This window comes from Otolemur garnettii, unplaced genomic scaffold (genome assembly GCF_000181295.1).
Source record: "Otolemur garnettii isolate 467f Iridium unplaced genomic scaffold, OtoGar3 scaffold00120, whole genome shotgun sequence".
NCBI classification, from domain to species: domain Eukaryota; kingdom Metazoa; phylum Chordata; class Mammalia; order Primates; family Galagidae; genus Otolemur; species Otolemur garnettii.
Window position 1 is genome coordinate 3,519,644 of NW_003852515.1, and position 18,660 is coordinate 3,538,303.

At 39.2% G+C, this 18,660-nt stretch overlaps 1 protein-coding gene across 1 annotated transcript in view; it reads right to left on the reverse strand.

Moving 5' to 3' along the window:
- Positions 1-18,660, reverse strand: part of MTUS2 (microtubule associated scaffold protein 2) — a 406,145-nt gene that overhangs the window by 346,351 nt on the left and 41,134 nt on the right. The window contains exon 4 of the mRNA XM_012810001.2: positions 13,123-13,317. Within this exon, the coding sequence (XP_012665455.1) occupies positions 13,123-13,317 (195 nt within the window). The remainder of the gene's footprint in view (positions 1-13,122; positions 13,318-18,660) is intronic.

Consider the following 18,660-nt stretch of genomic DNA (forward strand, 5'->3'; position numbering starts at 1 on the left):
GTCTCTTTTCTTCACTGAACATCTTGAATGAGCTAGAACATACTAGAATATGGCACTTGTAAACTTGACAAACGTCTAAAGCGGTGATTCTCAACCTGTGGGTCATGACCCCTTTGGGGGTCAACGACCCTTTCACAGGGGTTGCCTAAATACATCCTGCATATCAGTTATTTACATTATAATTCATAATAGCAGCAAAGTTACGGTTATGAAGTAGCAATGAAAATAATGTTATGGTTGGGGGTCAACAAAACACAAAGAACTGTATTAAAGGGTCGCAGCATTAGGAAGGTTGAGAACCACTGCTCTACAGGGACACTGCGATTTCTACCAGTTTCACCCAGATATCTGAGTTGAGGTGGATAAACTGGTTGTTAACCAATAAAGGGAACATTTTCACTTAGAGGCAATGCTGAATACTATTCAGAAAAACCATGTTCTCCCTTGTAAGTGTGTGGGAAGGAAGCAGAGAAAAGAGAAAGAACTGAATGTGTGGGAATAATTTGGAAAATGAACAGCAAGATTCAGTGAAAATGTTTCTATTTTTTCCTTAAAAAGAATACTTTAAATTACATAATTACAGATCCCAGGGAACTAGATACTTAAACCCATCAGTGACATTTGTGTGACTTCCGTGTTTCCAGAGGAAATCAGAAGCTTATTTTGGTTTTTGTTCCCACTCTCTCCTTTCCTCACCCACTCACAGTGGGTTGAAACGTTTGACACAGTCAACCCCAGTACAACAGAAATCAGACTCCAAAATGAGAAGCAGGCAAAGTCCTTTACTTACTGAAAAACCAAATGTTCCCATTTTTCCAACAGACACTGGAAAGGCACAGAAATAAAATCCAATCCAACTCTCAGTTTCTATTTTGAGCAGAAGTTTAAAATGCCATCAGCTTAGATTAATGTGCTATGTATTAGTCACCTTGCATAAATGTTTCATTTATAAGGAACACAATTGAATATATCATTAATTTCAATAATATGCTAATGGCAAGATACAATCCTTTTAGATAAAAATATCAAAACATGATTCTCCTTAACTCTATTTTATAAATATCCAAACCCCAAGCTTATAGCTCAACAGTAAGAGACTCCCATGAAAGTCAACTGTTCACCTTCCCCAGCTTCATAAATGATATATGTTTTAGTTGAACACTCAGAACGCTTTTCACCACACATGTGCAAGGTGATGACAAAAATTTAGAACTGGAATAGATGCCATCTGCCTGACTTAGACATAATCAGGAGCTCTCTCCTTATGCCATGCCAGACATGTTCATCAATCATGACTATTTTCCAGCTGAGCTTTTAAACCCTTCTCAACATTAAACTTTATACACATGACCAATGAATGGAAATGACCACTGAAACATGATTATTATTGTGCAATGTTCTGTTCTAAGCACTTTGCATGTCTTAAATCCATTTAGTGCTCCCATCAAACCTACTGATGGTTTTTAAAACCAATTTAATTATTATTAGCATTATTATTATTATTTTCAATGAAGAAGCAGAAGCACAGAAAAGTAACTTGCTCAAAGTCACAGAGCAAGGAAATGTCAGAGTAGGCCGTAAACTCAGGCAGTCTGTATCAGAGCACTCCTCCTTCACCACAATGCTATTTCATCTCTTAAGAATGGGAGATGTTGGTCAAAGGGTTCAGAGTTTGTTAAGTATGACGAATAAGTTCTAGAGATCTAGTGCACAGCATGGGGTGGACAGTTAGTAATATCATTCTGTGTACTTGAAATGTGCTCAGAAAGTAGATGTGAAATGTTCACACCACACGTATACACACACTCCCCAGAAGGTTACCATGCAAGGTGATGGATGCGTGGATTACTGTATTTTGCCATGTATAATGAGCTCCCATGTATAATGCGCATCCACATTTTTTGCCCGGACTTTTAGGGAAAAAAATCCTATGTTTTAATTTTTAAAAAGAAGGTAGACATGGATGCTCGGTGGCACCTCATTTTCTTGCAAGAGGCACAAGGTATGGAGCTGGCCACTGTGGAGAAGCTGGAGTGAGTCTGGGTGGCAGGTGAGAATGGTCTGGATGACCCGAGCACCCAGCCTCCCCCACAGTCCCCTCCCAGCCCACCCTCATCCCAACATCCTCTAATTTCCTATTCCTACCCATTTCTGTTGGTGGGAATGTGGCCACAGCTGCTCTGCTGAGAACCCCAATGGGCTTACTTCCTGGGAAGCTGGTGTGAGGGCTGGGGGCTAGCCTGGCCTCCCCTAGGTTCCTGAAGGTAGGTCCCAGTCCTCTCTAGGCTGCCTCATCTCTCACATAGTTGGCCCCATTCTGAGGCCTGGGGACACTGTGCTGAGGAGGAAGCCTTCCCTGATTATACACTAGTGCAGTACTCTGCATTTATATTTCAGGTTTTGTTTTTGTTTTTACTAGACCATGACCTCTTGGGTCATTCAGACCTTGGGCACTCAGTGAAGTTAGAATGAATGACACCAGCCTCTCCCAAACTTGCAAATCCTACAAATCACCCAGGAGGACAAGCTAAAATGGGACTCCTGAACCACACCCAAATAGACCAAATCACCTTTCTAGGAGAAAGACTTGGTGTCCGTTCCATTAGCAAGCATCCAACCTAGATGTTCCTTCTGCTGGCAAGTTTGGGAAATTATGCCAGCTCAACATTTGGGGGAGTTCAGACAAGTCATAGGCTCAGGGACCTTTGAGATTTTGTGCTTCACAGCCAGGTACCCTTGCAGATAGAAACTTCCCAGGGACTGAGGCTCAAGGTCACAAAAACAGGCTACTAATAAAACTGGGTCTCAGAACACAGATCTCCCAGACCATAGCTCAGGGTTCTTCCTTGGTGTCCAAGGAGCGTCAGAATAGGGCCAGCTGATCAAGAGAAAAGGCAGGAATTTACTGGTAGGAGCCTGGGGAAGGTAGGGCTAGTCCTAGCCCCTCACACCAGCTTCCCAGGAAATAAGCCCACTAGGGTTCTCAGCAGAGCAGCTGTGCCATATTTCCACACATGGACATGGGTAGAAGTAGGAAAGTAGAGGATGTGGGGATGGGGGTTGGCTGGGAGGGGATAGTTCGGGAGGCTGGGCACTCAGGTCATGCAGACCACTATGACCTTCTGCCTGGACTCACTCCCCACTTCTTCACAGTGGCTGGCTCCACACCTTGTACCTATGAGAAGATGCCACTGCACAGCTACCTCCGCTCTCCTGTTGTTGAGGTCCCAACTCTAACAGTCGCACTGCTATGGCAGTGTGCCCACTTCTAAGATGGCAGTGATGGTGGTCCCCAGTGCAGTCAGACAAGTGGGCTGGAGATTCCTGCAGCTGTGCTGCCTGATTGGTGAGAGGATGACCACAGGGAGGAGTAGTAAGAAGGGGGCACAATTACTGTATTCCAAGGTATTATTTTGAACAGGAATATCCTTATTGCTTTCTAGGGCTATACTTTTAACATATAAGCACAAATAAAAGAATTAACATTTATATCAATAAGGAATTGGTATTAACCATATAAAACATATGTCCATACTTTCCTTCAAAAATTTGGTCAATAAAGTGTGCATTTTATGGTGGCAAAATATGGTAACTTGACTGTGGCAACCATTTCACAATATATACATGTATCAAAACTTTGCATTGTAAATATGTGGAATCTTGCTTATCCATATTATATCCAAAAAAGTAGAGGATTAAGAAAGATTTCTGGTTCAATGCCTGTAGCTCAGCAGCTAAGGCACCAGCCACACACACCAGAGCTAGTGGGTTTGAACCCAGCCTGGGCCTGCCAAACAACAATGACAACTACAACAAAAAATTTGCTGGGCATTGTGATGGGCACCTATAGTACCAGCTACTTGGGAGGCTGAGACAAGAGAATCACTTGAGCCCACGGCACTCTACCTGGGCAACATAGTGAAACTCTGTCTCAAAAAAAAAAAAAAGATTTCTAAGAGCTTTCTAGGGGATTTTAAATGTAAAAATAAAATACATAAAACAAAGCAAAGCACGAAAGGCAATACAGGGAGAAGGTGGGATCTATAACCACTTGCAGAAATTTTCAAATACACACAAAAAGTGAAATAAGCAACATTATGAATCCTCATGGTTTCATAATCCAGCTTCAATGATTTTTGAAAATTTGCCCCCAATTTTTCATCTATTTTCCCCTCCCCCTATTTATTTTTCTCTGCTGGAATATTTTAGAGCAAATCTAGAAGGTTATCATTATCTAAGCTGGGTGTGGAATGATTATATCTGAAGACGTAATGCATTAAAGCTGAGCCAGCATGGAAAGGACCTTCACCGTGTGAGGTCTTCCCTTACCCAAACTCAGGCAGAATCCACTCTTTGTCCTTCCAGTGCTTCCTTCCTGTCCTGCCCACCAAACGCTGTGCAAGCTTCATTCATGGCAATGTGAACATATCCCTGCATGACTTTATATGTATAATCCTCCCTTTCCATACCCTAAGGAGTGTGGAGCCTGGCTTCCAGGTGGCAGCAGCCCCAGCACTAAGCTCATGCTTACCACTAGCAGATACTAAAAGAATGTAGAATCTGGAAAGGGAAAGTGGACAATCCCTTCTTCATAAAACAAGACAGCCAAGAAACACAAGGCAATTCAACCAGGCATTATTTTTACTATGAATAAAAATATGTTCCTCAATCTTTCAGTTTATCTTATAACCATAGCGGTCAACTTTCTTAAAAACAAAATGAAACGTGCTTACAGTCTAATCCTATCTCTGGATGGACCTGAGCATTATCTGAGTGTTTTTGAAAGGGAATAAACAAAGAAGTCAATAAGACTTAATCTCAAATAGGTAATAGCCTCTCTGAAAGCTGACCTCATGAGTCACGCTCAGCTCCTTTTTCCATGAATAAAGTATGACGCCTCTTTGCCAATGGAATGTGGGATAGGTTAATGGCTGTTTCTGTAGGAGTTATTAATAACACTTCTTGTCTACTCTGATCTTATTTAAAATGCATGCCAGACACAGAAAATCAAATGTGTTATGTATGTAAATGTATTTTATAGTATTCATGAGTATAAATGCTAGAGTTAACGTTGAAAAAAGCTTTCATATTAATCCTCATTTTCATTGATTAACCTTCTAAAAAGGCTAACAATCTTCTACTTCAGGGTGTTATCTCCTTAACCCAAGTCCTATTCAATGATTAAAAGAGCATCTGTTTATTTTTAAGTATTAAAACAAGAAATAAAACTCTAGAATTTAATGAGACAACATAACTCCAAATTGAGACATCTAAACTTGCAAATTTTGAAATTCTACCATTAATAGTCTCTATAGTAGGGTTTTAGCTTAATTTTTTGAAAAAGCCTAATTCTATAAAAGCAGATATATTATTAGATATTTGTGAGATGATTAGGTCAGTTTATATGATAATTTATCTCTGAATATAATTATACTTTAAATGACCTATTATCTTTTCTACTCTTTGGCTTATGTAAGTTATCTCTAGGTACACTACAGTCAATGAAAACAATGTTTTAGAGATCCTAGAACATTGTGAAAACCATAATTATGACCTTCACCAATTGTCAAAATCTAAGCATAAAGAAAAAATATGTTCCCAATGCAAAATACTCTGAAAGCTATCTAAGTCACTCTCGTTTTTACTCTGATAATAAGAGAAAAGGTTTCTATTGGAAAAGAACTTTCCTTAAAATTCTACTACCCTACAGGGCATTGTCCTTTAGTGTGAGAGATACTAAAATTATCAAGATCAGGTGTGGCCAGCTTGGAGAAGCACAAGGGTCAGCCCTATAGCTCAGGGTAGCTGGGCGCCGGGCCAGGCCCTGGCCACACTTTAAATACACACATACATACATAAAAATAAAATTATTAAGAGTCATAGCCCCTATCCCTTATGAGTTTACAATCTGTACGTAAGAAATAACATAGAATCAAATAACAATAGGTATGTGATGTAAAGTGACACAAGCCAAGAGTAGTAAGAGTTCCCAGGAGAAAAAGATCACATTCGGTTGACTTTTTAGAGGAAAAAGAATTTAAAATGCACTTGAAAGTGATGGAATCTACAAAGACAGATGGGAGATGGCCAGAGTAGAGGTGGAGAGGCATATTCCAGAGATGAATGGCTTAAACCAAAACTCAAAGGCAGGAAAGCACAAAGCCTCAGAGAAAAATGAGACCAACTCTGCTAGCTGAGGTTGCATGTTGAGAGATAGTGTACAAGAAAGGTGAGAAGGAAGTGGGGCCTGGTCATGGGGGAATTAGAAAGTCCAGCAAAAAGGTGAAGCAGGCACAGGGATCACACTGGAACGGTCAAAACAGCCTCAATGGGACCATGTGTTTGAGGGTTAGAAAGCCAAGTTATACCAGGAATCATGCAGGTGAGAGACCAGATTTAAACTAAGATGATGAGGGATAAAAAAGGGAATGGAGTACATGCTAGAGAGAAAGAATTGACCAAAATTGATCACTGAATAGAAAAGAAGGCACAAAGCAGGTGGGATATAATGCTGATTCTGAAATTTCCAGTCTGGGTGGCCAGGAGATCACAGATATCATTCAAAGATCTAGCAACTTTCAGAAGAGGTGTAGGTTTATACTAGAGAACGAAGAATTTGTGTTTTGGAAAATGTTCCATTTGAGGTGATTTGGGTCATCTAATTGGAGATTTCTGATGGATCATTTGAAATGCAGGTGAGTGGTTCTAGAGAGGGGTCACAGTTAGAGATGTGAGTGTGGGTATTGTGTCAAAAGTGGTGGGGGCTGAAGCTCTGGATGAGAAGACTGAGATGAAGACTAGACACTAGGAATAGACACATTCTGAGAAGAAGCCTTGAGGTGCCTGACTATGTGGCTTCAGCTCCAGAAGACAACAGTGCCATGGTGCCCAGGGTGCACCAGGAATGGCAACTTCTTGGATTCAGGTTTTGGAATGCACCAAAAGCATCCACTCCATCCCAGCCAAGATCTCCTAGAGTTCATCTCTACCTCCTAAAAGACTGCCGTGCTCTTTCTGAGAAACTCCCTGATCACTCTTATTAGAAAGTAACCCTACACTCTGTACCACTTTTCAGGCTCTGAGAACTAATATCTTTGTGCCATGATGATTTACACAAATGTCAGGCTCTCTGCCCACCTCCCCACCTATGTCCCCATTTCCTTCTTCATTCTACTACTTCTCTGCACTAGGAAAAAGAATTACATAAAAGCTTTAATTTTCCTTTTTTACTTCGTTTTTTCAAATTGTTTGTCCCATTATTTCTCCTTTTAGCTCACCCCACTGGGGGAAAAATGACAGTATTTGAAAAGAGAGGAAGAGGAGAAAATGGAAAGGACGGCTGCAGATGCCATATTCTTCATGTTTTCTGATAAGTTGTTTCTTGAGCCATTTCTTGAGTACTCAATAAGTTAGACGCCATGGAGAATACATAATGACATGGGATCCTCCACATAAATTATTCTATCCTTGGGTGACATGATCTATTTCCATTAATGTTTACTTCATGAAACAAACACTAAGTTTTCCTATTTTTCACTCCAAGCATAACCCTAAAGATTTTGACTTTAAGTTATACCTACCTACACTTATTACTGATTAATACGACAACCAAGTCCAGGTTGAGCATCCTTCATCCAGAATTCTTAGAAGTGTTTTATGTTTTAGATTAGTCAGATTTTGAATATTTGCATTTATACTAATTGAACATTTCAAATCCCCAAATCCAAAATCCAAAGTGATCCCATAAGTAGTTCCTTTGAGCATTATGTTAGTTTTCAAAAAAAAAAAAATTGAATTTTGGAGGATTTGGGATTTCAAATTTTCAAATTTGGGATGTTCAACCTGTACACTTTCCAGGGGTCTCCAATCTGTGGCCTATGGGCTGTGTGCTGATTTTGTGAAGACTTTTTGCTTATCTATGGTGTTGGATATCAGGAAAAATATGCACATGCCTTGTTTTTTGCTAATCAGCTTTCATTAGTATTTGTTTATTTCATGTGTGGACCAAGACAACTCTTTTTCTTCCAATGGGCAGCAAAGAAAAAAGGTTGGACACTCCTGCCAGGTTATAGGATGTCACTGACACTAAATTCTACAGCACAGTAATTGCTTTTCCCTTTAAATGTCTATCACATAAAGCCTATTTGGGATCTTCTTTCTTGGAAAACTATAAAAGAAGTTGGAGCTGCACACTGAGTCAGACCTGTGACTTTAAGTTTAAACTTAAGTTCTATGTTAGAAAATTCCTTTTCTCCTTCAATGTAAATCTATAATGAACAAAAGCTGTAGGTAACTCACTAGTACAATTTAAAGTTTTATTTGAGTTTCTTGTGGTGCCTGTGGCTCAAAAGAGCAGGGCACCAGCCCCATGTGCAAGAGGTAGCAGGTTCAAACCCAGCCCCGGCCAAAAACTGCAAAAAAAAAAGTTTTATTTGAGTTTCTTAATAGTTCAACCTCATGATCATCTAATGATGAACCTGCAAAGGAGTGAAGGGAGTCAAAGGGGTCTCTCAGAGGGACAATGAACATGAAGGTGCTGTGTCAGTCCATAGGAACTGGGCAACCGGTTGGAAATTACAAGGAAGCCCTTTAAACTCATACAGAGCACTTCCTAACAATGACAGCTGTTCAGACTAAGATGTGGCTTCTGCATAAAAGGGACCACTTCCTAGCACATACAGGGGCTGGCTGACAATCTGGGAAGGGGTGGGTTTGGCCTGATGTCTTCTCAAGGCAGCTCTCACTCGAGATCTGCTTCCTTGATAGAAAGAAAAGATTACAGATTATGAGAATGTAATTCCCATGGACAGAAGCTCTAAGAAGGAAAGATAGGAGGAAGAGCATGGCAGGGACCCAAGGGAAGCCACCCTGATCTCAGTTTGCTCAGCTAGACAATGGCAGGTGAGCTATGACAACCCCAAATAAGGGACCAAGGCAAAGACCTCAAGCAGTGGAGGTTTATTAAGCCTAAGGTTGAGGATGTCTCACAGAAGCCTTTGTGACCTGTGCTCTCTGAAAAGGGATTTGGGAACTCAGCATTTAAGGGAAGAGGGTGGTGGGCAGTGAGGCAAACGGTTACACTGTTATGAGGCTCTAATTAGTGCTCAGTAAATCTATATAAGGAAAGGTAAATGCTCTTTTATGTTCACATGGATGGAACTGAAACATATTCTTCTTAGTAAAGTATCTCAAGAATGGAAGAAAAAGTATCTAATTACTCCATACTTTTATGAAACCAATTTATATTTACTTATACTTTCTTATGAACGATCACAACTATAGCCCAGGATGAAGGAGAGAAATGGACGGGGAAGGGAAAGGAGGGGGGAGGTTCGACAGAGGGAGGGTAAACAGTGGGACCACACCTATGCAGCATATTGCAAGGATACAAGTCAAATCTATCAAGTATAAAACATAAATGTATTAACACAATAATCAAGTAAATGAGGCGAAAGCTGTATTAGTTTGATGTCAGCACTCCAAAATGTATAAAAAATCAACACATTGTACCCCCAAAATGCATAAATGTATTCATGATCTATGTATACATGACTTATAAAAGGAAAAAATAATATTTGCAAAAAATTTTACAAATAGCCACAAGTCATAACTTCAATTAAAATGCAATTTACCACCAAAAAACCAAAAAAAAGACAAGGTAAATGTTTGAAGACAAAAAGGAGGGTAAAGAAAAAATCAGATGTGCAGATGTCTCTGGGAGAGTGATGACTGATTTCATATTGTCTCTGCTCTGCACCTGGGAAGGTAAACTTGTAATCAACACTGAAAGTGTGATATGGAACAGACTTCAGTTTTAGAAGACTTAGTCCGCACACCTAAAGTTTTGACAATATGCATGTCCCTGTTTATGGGAGGCCAGCAAGAGTTGCCTTATGTTGGGGTGGGGTGCAGAACTTCCTGGATGCCTGAGGCCTTTTACCTTTCCTGAGCATCTGTCTAATGCATAAGGTTAGTAGCAGCTGTGTTATCTGCATGACTCAACCTCCAGGCTTGACCTTTTCTATTGCATAAGGAGTCTGGAGGTATTGAGATTCTTATTTCCCTTTACAGTAAATGGTAAGATACCTTTAACTTTTAAGAACTAATAAACAAAAAGAATTTCCCTGTGTCCATTCCCCTGAACAAAACCTTATAGAAAAGGTAAAAAGCACAGAAGGGCACTTCTATTCTGCCCAGTAGGTTTGATTTAATGGCCCAGAGGCTGAACCCATGGTTGAGGGAAGATGCCATATGGACCAGCTAAGATCCAACTGGCCCTGCCACCTCAGGTCTAGGGGAATACATGGAGCTCTCCCTTCACACTATCCTCACTTTCCCCAGGGGACCCAGGAAAACAGCATAGGAAGAGCCACAGGAGAGGTAGGGTACCTAGAAAACACTAATAAATTCAAAAGAACTCACTTAGAAGTGTCTCAAATACAGCATGCCACTGTTGGCATGGACACTATTCAGACTATATACATGAGCATCGAAAAACATGAATTACACATTTGCAAATACGTCATGCCTTGTAGAGTGACACTTCAGTCAACAACAGACCACATACACAGCAGTGGTCATGTATGATTATGATGGAATAAAAAGTTATTATCACCTAGTGATGTTGTAGCCATCATAATTTGTAGCACAATGCATTATTCATGTGTTTGTGGTGTTGCTGATGTGAACAAACCGACTGCACAGCCAGTCATATAAAAGCGTACAGTAATGTCCTAGGCCTCCACATTCACTCACTGACTCACTCAGAGCAACCTCCAGGCCTGCGATCCCCATTCATGGTAAGTGCCCTATATAAGGGCATCATTTTAAAATCTTTAAGCCATATTTTACTGTACCTTTTCTATATTTAGAGACACAAATACCACTATATTGCAACTGCCTACAGGATTCAGTACAGTAATGTGCTGTAACAAGGTATAGTGTGGGAGCAACAGGCTATACCACATCACCCAAGCGTGTAGTTGGCTATGTTTGTGTAAGTACGTTCTGAGATGTTCACGTAATGAAGAAATTGCCCAATGATGCATTTGTAAGAAGTACAGTCAAGTGACACATGACTAAGTTCCTTACCATATTCATGTTTCAGATTTTGAGACATCTACAGTGCCCTTATGTGATCTCTGATTACAGTGGTATTCCTAAAATGAGTCCTATGGGAAAGCAGTGCCTGCAGAAAGACCAACTGTCCAAGATGAAAAAAGGAATTAATTCTGATATCCTGTTACTGCCATGAGCTGAGCCAGCAACGCTTTGCTCTTAGGATATGATCTAAGGACTTTCAGCTCTCTCAAGAGCTTCATATTTTACTCAGGCCCTGTCATCAAAGCATCATCTCTTCACTAGAGAACAGAAACAAAATTTATCTTGACATTAAATCTGATAATAAGTATAGGCATAACAATAAGTGGCACCCAGACATTAGTTTAAACACATGTGGGGGCATTCTATGGTTTATTAGTGAAGCACAAATTGCATATATAGTAGGAAACACATAATTATAAATCAATTCTGACATGTATTTTAAAAATAGAAAACATTTCTGGATACAGTAAGTGTCACATTTAATATGAAGTCTTCAAACTAGGAGTTATTTTCTCTGGCACATACAGCTCTTGTTCCCCTGGGTGCTCAGGAGCCCCTGTCTCGTATCCTTTGAAGCAAGAGGTGAGAAGAAATTCCCTTAGCACACCTGGAATTATTCTGCCCAGATCTGTCAGCTCTCCTCAGGACAAGCTACCGTCATGGGCAAATGGCTCAACTTGCCTCAAGGTTAAGGTTTTTTCCCTTTTTGAAAGAAATCAAAATCTTAAATCCTTTTGTAGAAAGGTGTATACCATATGAGATTTTTACCTTTCATGCTTTCTCTAAAAGAGAAACATGTCATTGGGAGTTTTATAACTAGAAATTGTGACAAATAGCTCCTATATAACAAAATCTTTAGATATGCCCATACATATCTAAAAACATAGATTACACATTTGCTAATAGGTCTTCATTATATTCATGTTTCTGATTTTGAGATAGCTACTGTGTAATGATGTGACCCATAATTGCAGTAGGATTCCCGAAACAAATCCTATGTCAAAAACAGGTCTGAGCCACAGCACGTTCAGAAAACCAAGAAAGCAAAGAAAACACTCTTAGGAACCACTTACAAGATAAAGGGAAATGTAATGTACTACTTTAAAGAGTAACTAGGTAGACCAAAATTTGTAACCGTAAAGGTACAAATATTCCACACATCATCTCTGTTAAACCCCAGGACAGAGACTGAACAAGCTTAGAGGAAGGAAATTGAAAAAATGACAAATCTCTTTCTCTCTCTTTCTCTTTTCATTCCAACTTGATTCAACTTCTATAATCCCTTCAAAATGGTTCTCTACATGGAAACCTCTAAGAGTCTCCTGGCCCTTTGGCAAGGTCTTGAAAAACCAGCATCTGAGATGTCATGGCTTCAGATCCAATAACAACCACTTTGAAGCTGAAGCTGAGATGGGGCCGGTCATCACTGGCTCAGCAGGATGGGCGGCCTCCAGGTATCCTTCAGAACAGTGCCTAACTTGCTCTGAAGGTTATTAATTCATACTTTAAAATACAGTCTCCATCATCTCAGCTAATGGGGACCTTCCTGGGTATAGACTTGAAGAAGCTTAGCCATGCTTTCCTATTTTAACATCATTCAGTTAACTTTTAGGAATCCAGTCAAATGCTCCACCAATGTGAAGATAACCACAGGTGACTAAATGATTCATTCAGCTAATATTTAATATACAATCTATTTCACGATGGCACCATGTAGCAACACCTTTCCAGGATCTTTCTCTGACTTCTTACCTAGAATCCACAAGCAGAGGGCTCCTGGTATCAGTCTCTAGATAAGTCATTTCCCATGTAGAAGAGTTTTAAAATCTTTTTCTAGCATATTAACTCCCCATAACAAATAGTGCCAAATAGACTATTTTTCTTCAGTAGATGAGTTTTTAAAATAACAATGGTAGACCAAGAGAGGTGATCCAAATTCTTAATTAATCACACAAAGAAAATGACACACAGTTACCCAGCCTGCTGATTTATCTCAGCCCGACGCCCCACCCCACTTACGGGTGGCCTGTCGGCTCTGCTCGGGCGGAGCGCTGTCCGCGGACTGGGTGCTGGAGACCGAGGAGACGCTGGAGCTCCGGACAAAGCCAAAGGCCGCCAGCTTGGCTGCTGGGAGACGTGAGTATCCAGGAGGTCGAAGCCCAGATTTTGGTAGACTAGATTTTACAGCATTTGAACTGGAGGCTTTCTTTAAATCTGTTAACATGAACCCAAACCAAAAAACAAAGATTATTCTCAATTCACAGCAAGGTAAGAGACGGACAGACACATAACCCTAATTTAAGACCCCAAGGAAAGGGATAAAGAGCTTAGGACAGTGAAGCAAGAGAGCATTCATTGTTGCAAGTTACTCAAGGTTACATTGTTACAGTTACTTGAGATCTGTGAAATTGAGACACACCTTAAATTTTGAGGCACGATGGGCAAAGAACCTTTGTGGCAAATATTCACTCGTAATTTTAACTAGTATGTAGTAGTCTTATAAAAATGTGTACAGAAATCATCTCACTGACCTCTGTTGGTAGCAAACTGAGGGGCTAGCCAGATTGAAGTCTAAGCTCTACTAATTATGAGCTGTGTACCTCCCAGCCCTGGCCTAACACTCAGAGTCACAATTTCCTTTTGTATAAAGAATGGGGTGAGAAAATTGGCCTTGCAAGTTTATTGTAAGTACATGGATCATTACAGAAGTTTTGAGATACACAAAAATCAAGAAACACAAAATCTGTGTGGATGGAAGCAAACAAAGCCCCCCCGCAACACCGATAAACTGAGTAAGCGGAAACTTTTATGGGTGAATCAAAAGGAATGCTGTCAATTATATGACTTGGAAGTGAAATAATGGACCACAGCACAGTCAGTCTCAAAACTTTCATAGTGACCCATTTATTACTGCTTGGTCCACAACAATTTGCGGGATGCTCAAACTGATGTTAGATTTCTTTTCTCCTTTTTCCATTATCTTTTTTTTATGTCAATCCACACTTCAAAATTAGTTCCCAGATATGTGCAAAGTCAGCTCTTGCTTTGAAATAATAAAGTGTCAAGTTATAAATCCAGTATCTCAACATCACTATGTCTAAGTCTGAACCAGACTCTATCAATAGCAACTGTGATAATTATCACAGCACTATGAGAAAGCTCTCAGTACCAGAGGAAATCAAAATATTATCAACACACAAATGCTCTTTGATATGAAATTTAAAATATTCCATATAACTGTCCCCATCAAGCCATTTAACAACTTGTACTTGTTGCTATATTTACCTTGAATGTGGGTACACAGATCTCTCAGCAGTGTTCTTACACTTTAGTCAACTCTTAACTAATGAAATATTAACTAGGTTTCGGATTAAACAGAATTTAAATCATGCCACATTTATTTAAAAAATCAATGTCTATAAATCAGTGAAGAAACTACATACTTGAAAGCATCTATATGTGGAAATAAAGAGCCAATAGATGCTATCCAGGGTCTATGGTCTCCCACAAAAAGTGTCCTTCCTCTTCTAGCTACTACTCTCCCTGAAAGTAAAGCTCTGGCCAGTTGTGTGTGTCCAGGGGAGAACAGAATCTGCAGAGCTATAGTTCCTGACTTCTGGGTCAGGACTAGCATTGGAGGAATCCAGTGAGTGCAGAAAGAGAATGGAATGAGGAGCTAAAGCTGCAAATACTCCCAACTCAGGCCTGCCCTGCATGGGGAAAAACATCCTCAACTATGAAAAAAAAATAACGCACTGCCTATCAGGTACTGATGGTCCATTTGTATCAGAAGTGAATGTCATATTTAACACCTTCGTATGTTTTTCTCATATCATTTTATATATTGTAGATGATATCCCCACAACAGTGAAAATATCCCTTTGTATCAGATTATCATATTTACAACAAACTTCCACCAAACTGATTTCAGATGATGTCTATAGAAGACTAAGAGAATTGCTAAAAATCAGATGTAATTTCAACAGTAAGTATGCTAAGCCTATTACATTTTGAGGCTATTCTCAATTATCAGTGACCTCCTTTCCCATCTAGTTAATCAATAATTGACTTTAGATTACACAAAATGAAGTGAGAAGAATGCAAACAAAATATTGGCAGGGCTCTCTTCCTCTGATCTCTATGAAGCTGTCTTCCTTCCCCCCTTTGGTATTATACCCACTTGTCATGCTCCACTAATTACTGGCTGATTGGTCTATCATTTTCCTTACTACCTTGGGGCATAAACTCTTTCTCCACAGTCTAATCCACTTAAATTTGGGCCCCTTTTTCAGGGTAGTTTTTTGAAGCCACTTTTTGGGGTTAGTTCTGACACCTTGATGGCTCTTCTTAGCTATTTCATTGGTATTCTCTATGATAAACTAGCTTGCCTACAGGGTGCAAAATCCTCACCAAAATACTAGCAAACTGAAGCTAACACATAAAAAATATGATATTCCATTGCCAAGTGAGATTTAGTCCAGGAACACAAGATTGGTTTAAAATATGGAAATCAATCTATTATCTATACTATACCATATTAAACAGAATAAAGAAAAACCATTTGGTCATCTCAATAAATAAACCATTTGATAAAACACTTAAACTGGGAATAAATGACAATGTCTTTGATCTGTTCCCAATGAAAACATGTCTACCTAAAACTTGCACATCAATATGGCATTAGTCACAATAAACAAAAAGTGAAAACAATGCCTGTGTACCTCAACTGATGAATGGATAGACACAGTGGAATACACTCACACTGAATATTTTCCACTTTCCATACATTTCCTAAAAAAGAATGTAGTACTGATAAATACTACAACATGGAAGAACCTGGAAAGTACTAAGGTCGGACAGAAAAGGCCACAAATTATTTTATTATATGAAATGTCCAGAGTAAGAAAATCCATAGAGACAGCAAGTAGATTTGTGGTTTTCTGGAACTGAGATTTGAGAGAAACGGGGAATGCCTGCTAAAGGATACAGGGTCTCTTTCTTCTGTGAGATCATGAAAATGTTAGAAATTTTATTGTTGTGAAGGTCATAGAATTCTTTGAATATACTAGAAAATACTGAATTGTATCCATTAAAGGGTGACTTGCACGTAGTATGTGAATTATATGTCAATAAAGCTGTTACAATAAAACAAACGTTTAAAATTAGAACACACAATTTTTTTCTTTAGTTCAACATTATGCTTACATTAAGATACAGACATGGATATTTTCCCAAACTATGTCAATAATTTCACTTTTAATTGGCCTTTGTCCACTAGAGAACCTACCATTGTGTGTCCTCTACAAAAACACTTCTATCAGGTAGATGAAATAAACTTTTTGTACAGCAGATCAAAGACCCTTCCAAATTAAAAACCTAGGATCAAATATTCAAATCTGCAAAGATGTTAAAGTGGAATTGCTTCTTTAATTTTTATCAAGGCTTTATATTTGGACAAGATTTTACCCTCCCCCGACTCCCCACCAAAAATGCTGTTCTTGAATTTTTAAAAGATGTGTTGCTCTTTCAAAGTGATGTTTTTCTTTTAAAAGAAAAATCCTTCAAAGAAAGCAAATTTTCTCATTTTGATGAATTTAAAGAATTACATTTGATTGCCTTTTTCCTTTTTGCATTGATTCTTTTTTAAATATGATTCCATAAAGCTAGAAAAATATCTTAATAAGCTAGATTTAGATTATAATGCCTTTAAGGTTCTATATTATATGGATAAAGATTTATTCATCCATCATGACCCAACCTTCTTGACATCCCAGCCAAATAGAGAAGAAAGTAAATGTATATTAATCCAATTTGATGTGTATTTAGAGACACCTACCACTGGCAAACACTTTACAAGGTATTTTGGGAAATTCAAAAACAAAGGACTGGCCCCCACTGGGGGTGAGAACCCCCTGCGAGAGGGCTGAAAGCAGGGCCAGAACACAGGCAAGACTAAGTACTACGGGAAGAAAAACTAAATGAAGGCAAACTCATCAGGAGAATAATTCAAGGACCATGTTCTCCTTATAATTTTATATTTGAAGTTTTTTTCTAACATATTTCTATGTACAGGATAATACAACATTTGGGCTAAATTATAGTTTTACACTTTACTACACACTGTAGTTCTTCCCAGTTGCTTTCTAAACAGTTTCTTCTTTCAAAGACACTCTGTAGAGAGATGGTTTTCTTTGCTCACATGGCTTAGAAGGATTTTTCCTTTCTCATCTTCTTTAGGAACATGAATAAACAGCAACTGTTTTACCAAGCTTTGTTCACACAGGGACAGACCTCTTCAAATAAAATTCTTTGGTATTAAGGCTGCAGCTCCCCCAAAGGAGAAAAGAAGGACACAATTAAGCAAAGCAAGGAGAGGGACGAATTTTAGAATTTTATATTACAGATCTGAGTTTGATACAGTTACACATATTATCAAGTGTATAACCTCAAGCCAAACTCAAAATTCTTTGAACCACAGTCTCCTCGCATGAAAAATGATGATAAAAACACCTACTCATTGTAATCATAGAAGAGAAATTGCATCTAAAGTGCTTATCATATTGTTTGACATGTAATAAACACCCAACAAATGATATGCATTGCTGTTGGTGCTATCATTAATGCCACTCTTGTAATTGCAAAATCATCTCCCCACCAAAAGAAAAAAAAAACAGATCATAGGTCAGGGTGCATAGTAGCCAAATTCCAAGATGACTCTCCAGTGATCCTCACCTAAAAATCAGAGCTGAGCTATGTGAACAGTAAAATATTGTGGAAGTGACAATGTGTGACTTCTGAGTGTAGGTCATAAAAAAATATTGCAGATTCTTCCTTAGGCTCTTAGATTGCTCACTTAGAGAGAAACCAGCCATGCTATTAGGACATTGAAGCAGCCCTGCATGGAGGTCCACATGAGGAAGAACTGAGGCTGCCAATAGCCAGCGTCAACTTGTCAGCCATGTGAGTAACCACTTCATCTCAGAAGTGGGTCCTCATCCTCATTTAAGCCTTCAGAGGATTGTGAACCTAATTAAATCTGACTGCAACCTCATGACAGGCTCCAAGTAAGATCATCTGGCTAAGCTGTTCTCAGATACACGACCCACAGAAAGCATTAGATAATAAATGATTATTGTAGTTTTACGTGGCTAAGCTTTGGGATGATTTATTATTTTGCAGCAAATAACTAATGCTGATTTTGGTATATGGAAGAGGAGTGCCACCATAAAATAAGAACCTAATCACGAGCTAGGCATGGTGGCTCACACCTATCATCCCAGCAATTTGGGAGGTCAAGGCAGGAGGATTGCTTGAGGCCAAGAGTTTGAGACCAGACTGGGAATCAAAGGGAGACTCCATCTCTACAAAAATAAAAAAATTAGCCAAGTGTGATAGTGTGTTTCTGTGTTCCAAGCCACTCAGGAGGCTAGAGTGAAAGGATTACTTGAGCTCAGAAGTTTGAGGTTGTGGTGAGCTATGATCGTGGCCATGTCACTCTGGCCTAGGCAACAGAGTGAGACCCCACATCATCAACAACAACAACAACAACAAAGAATT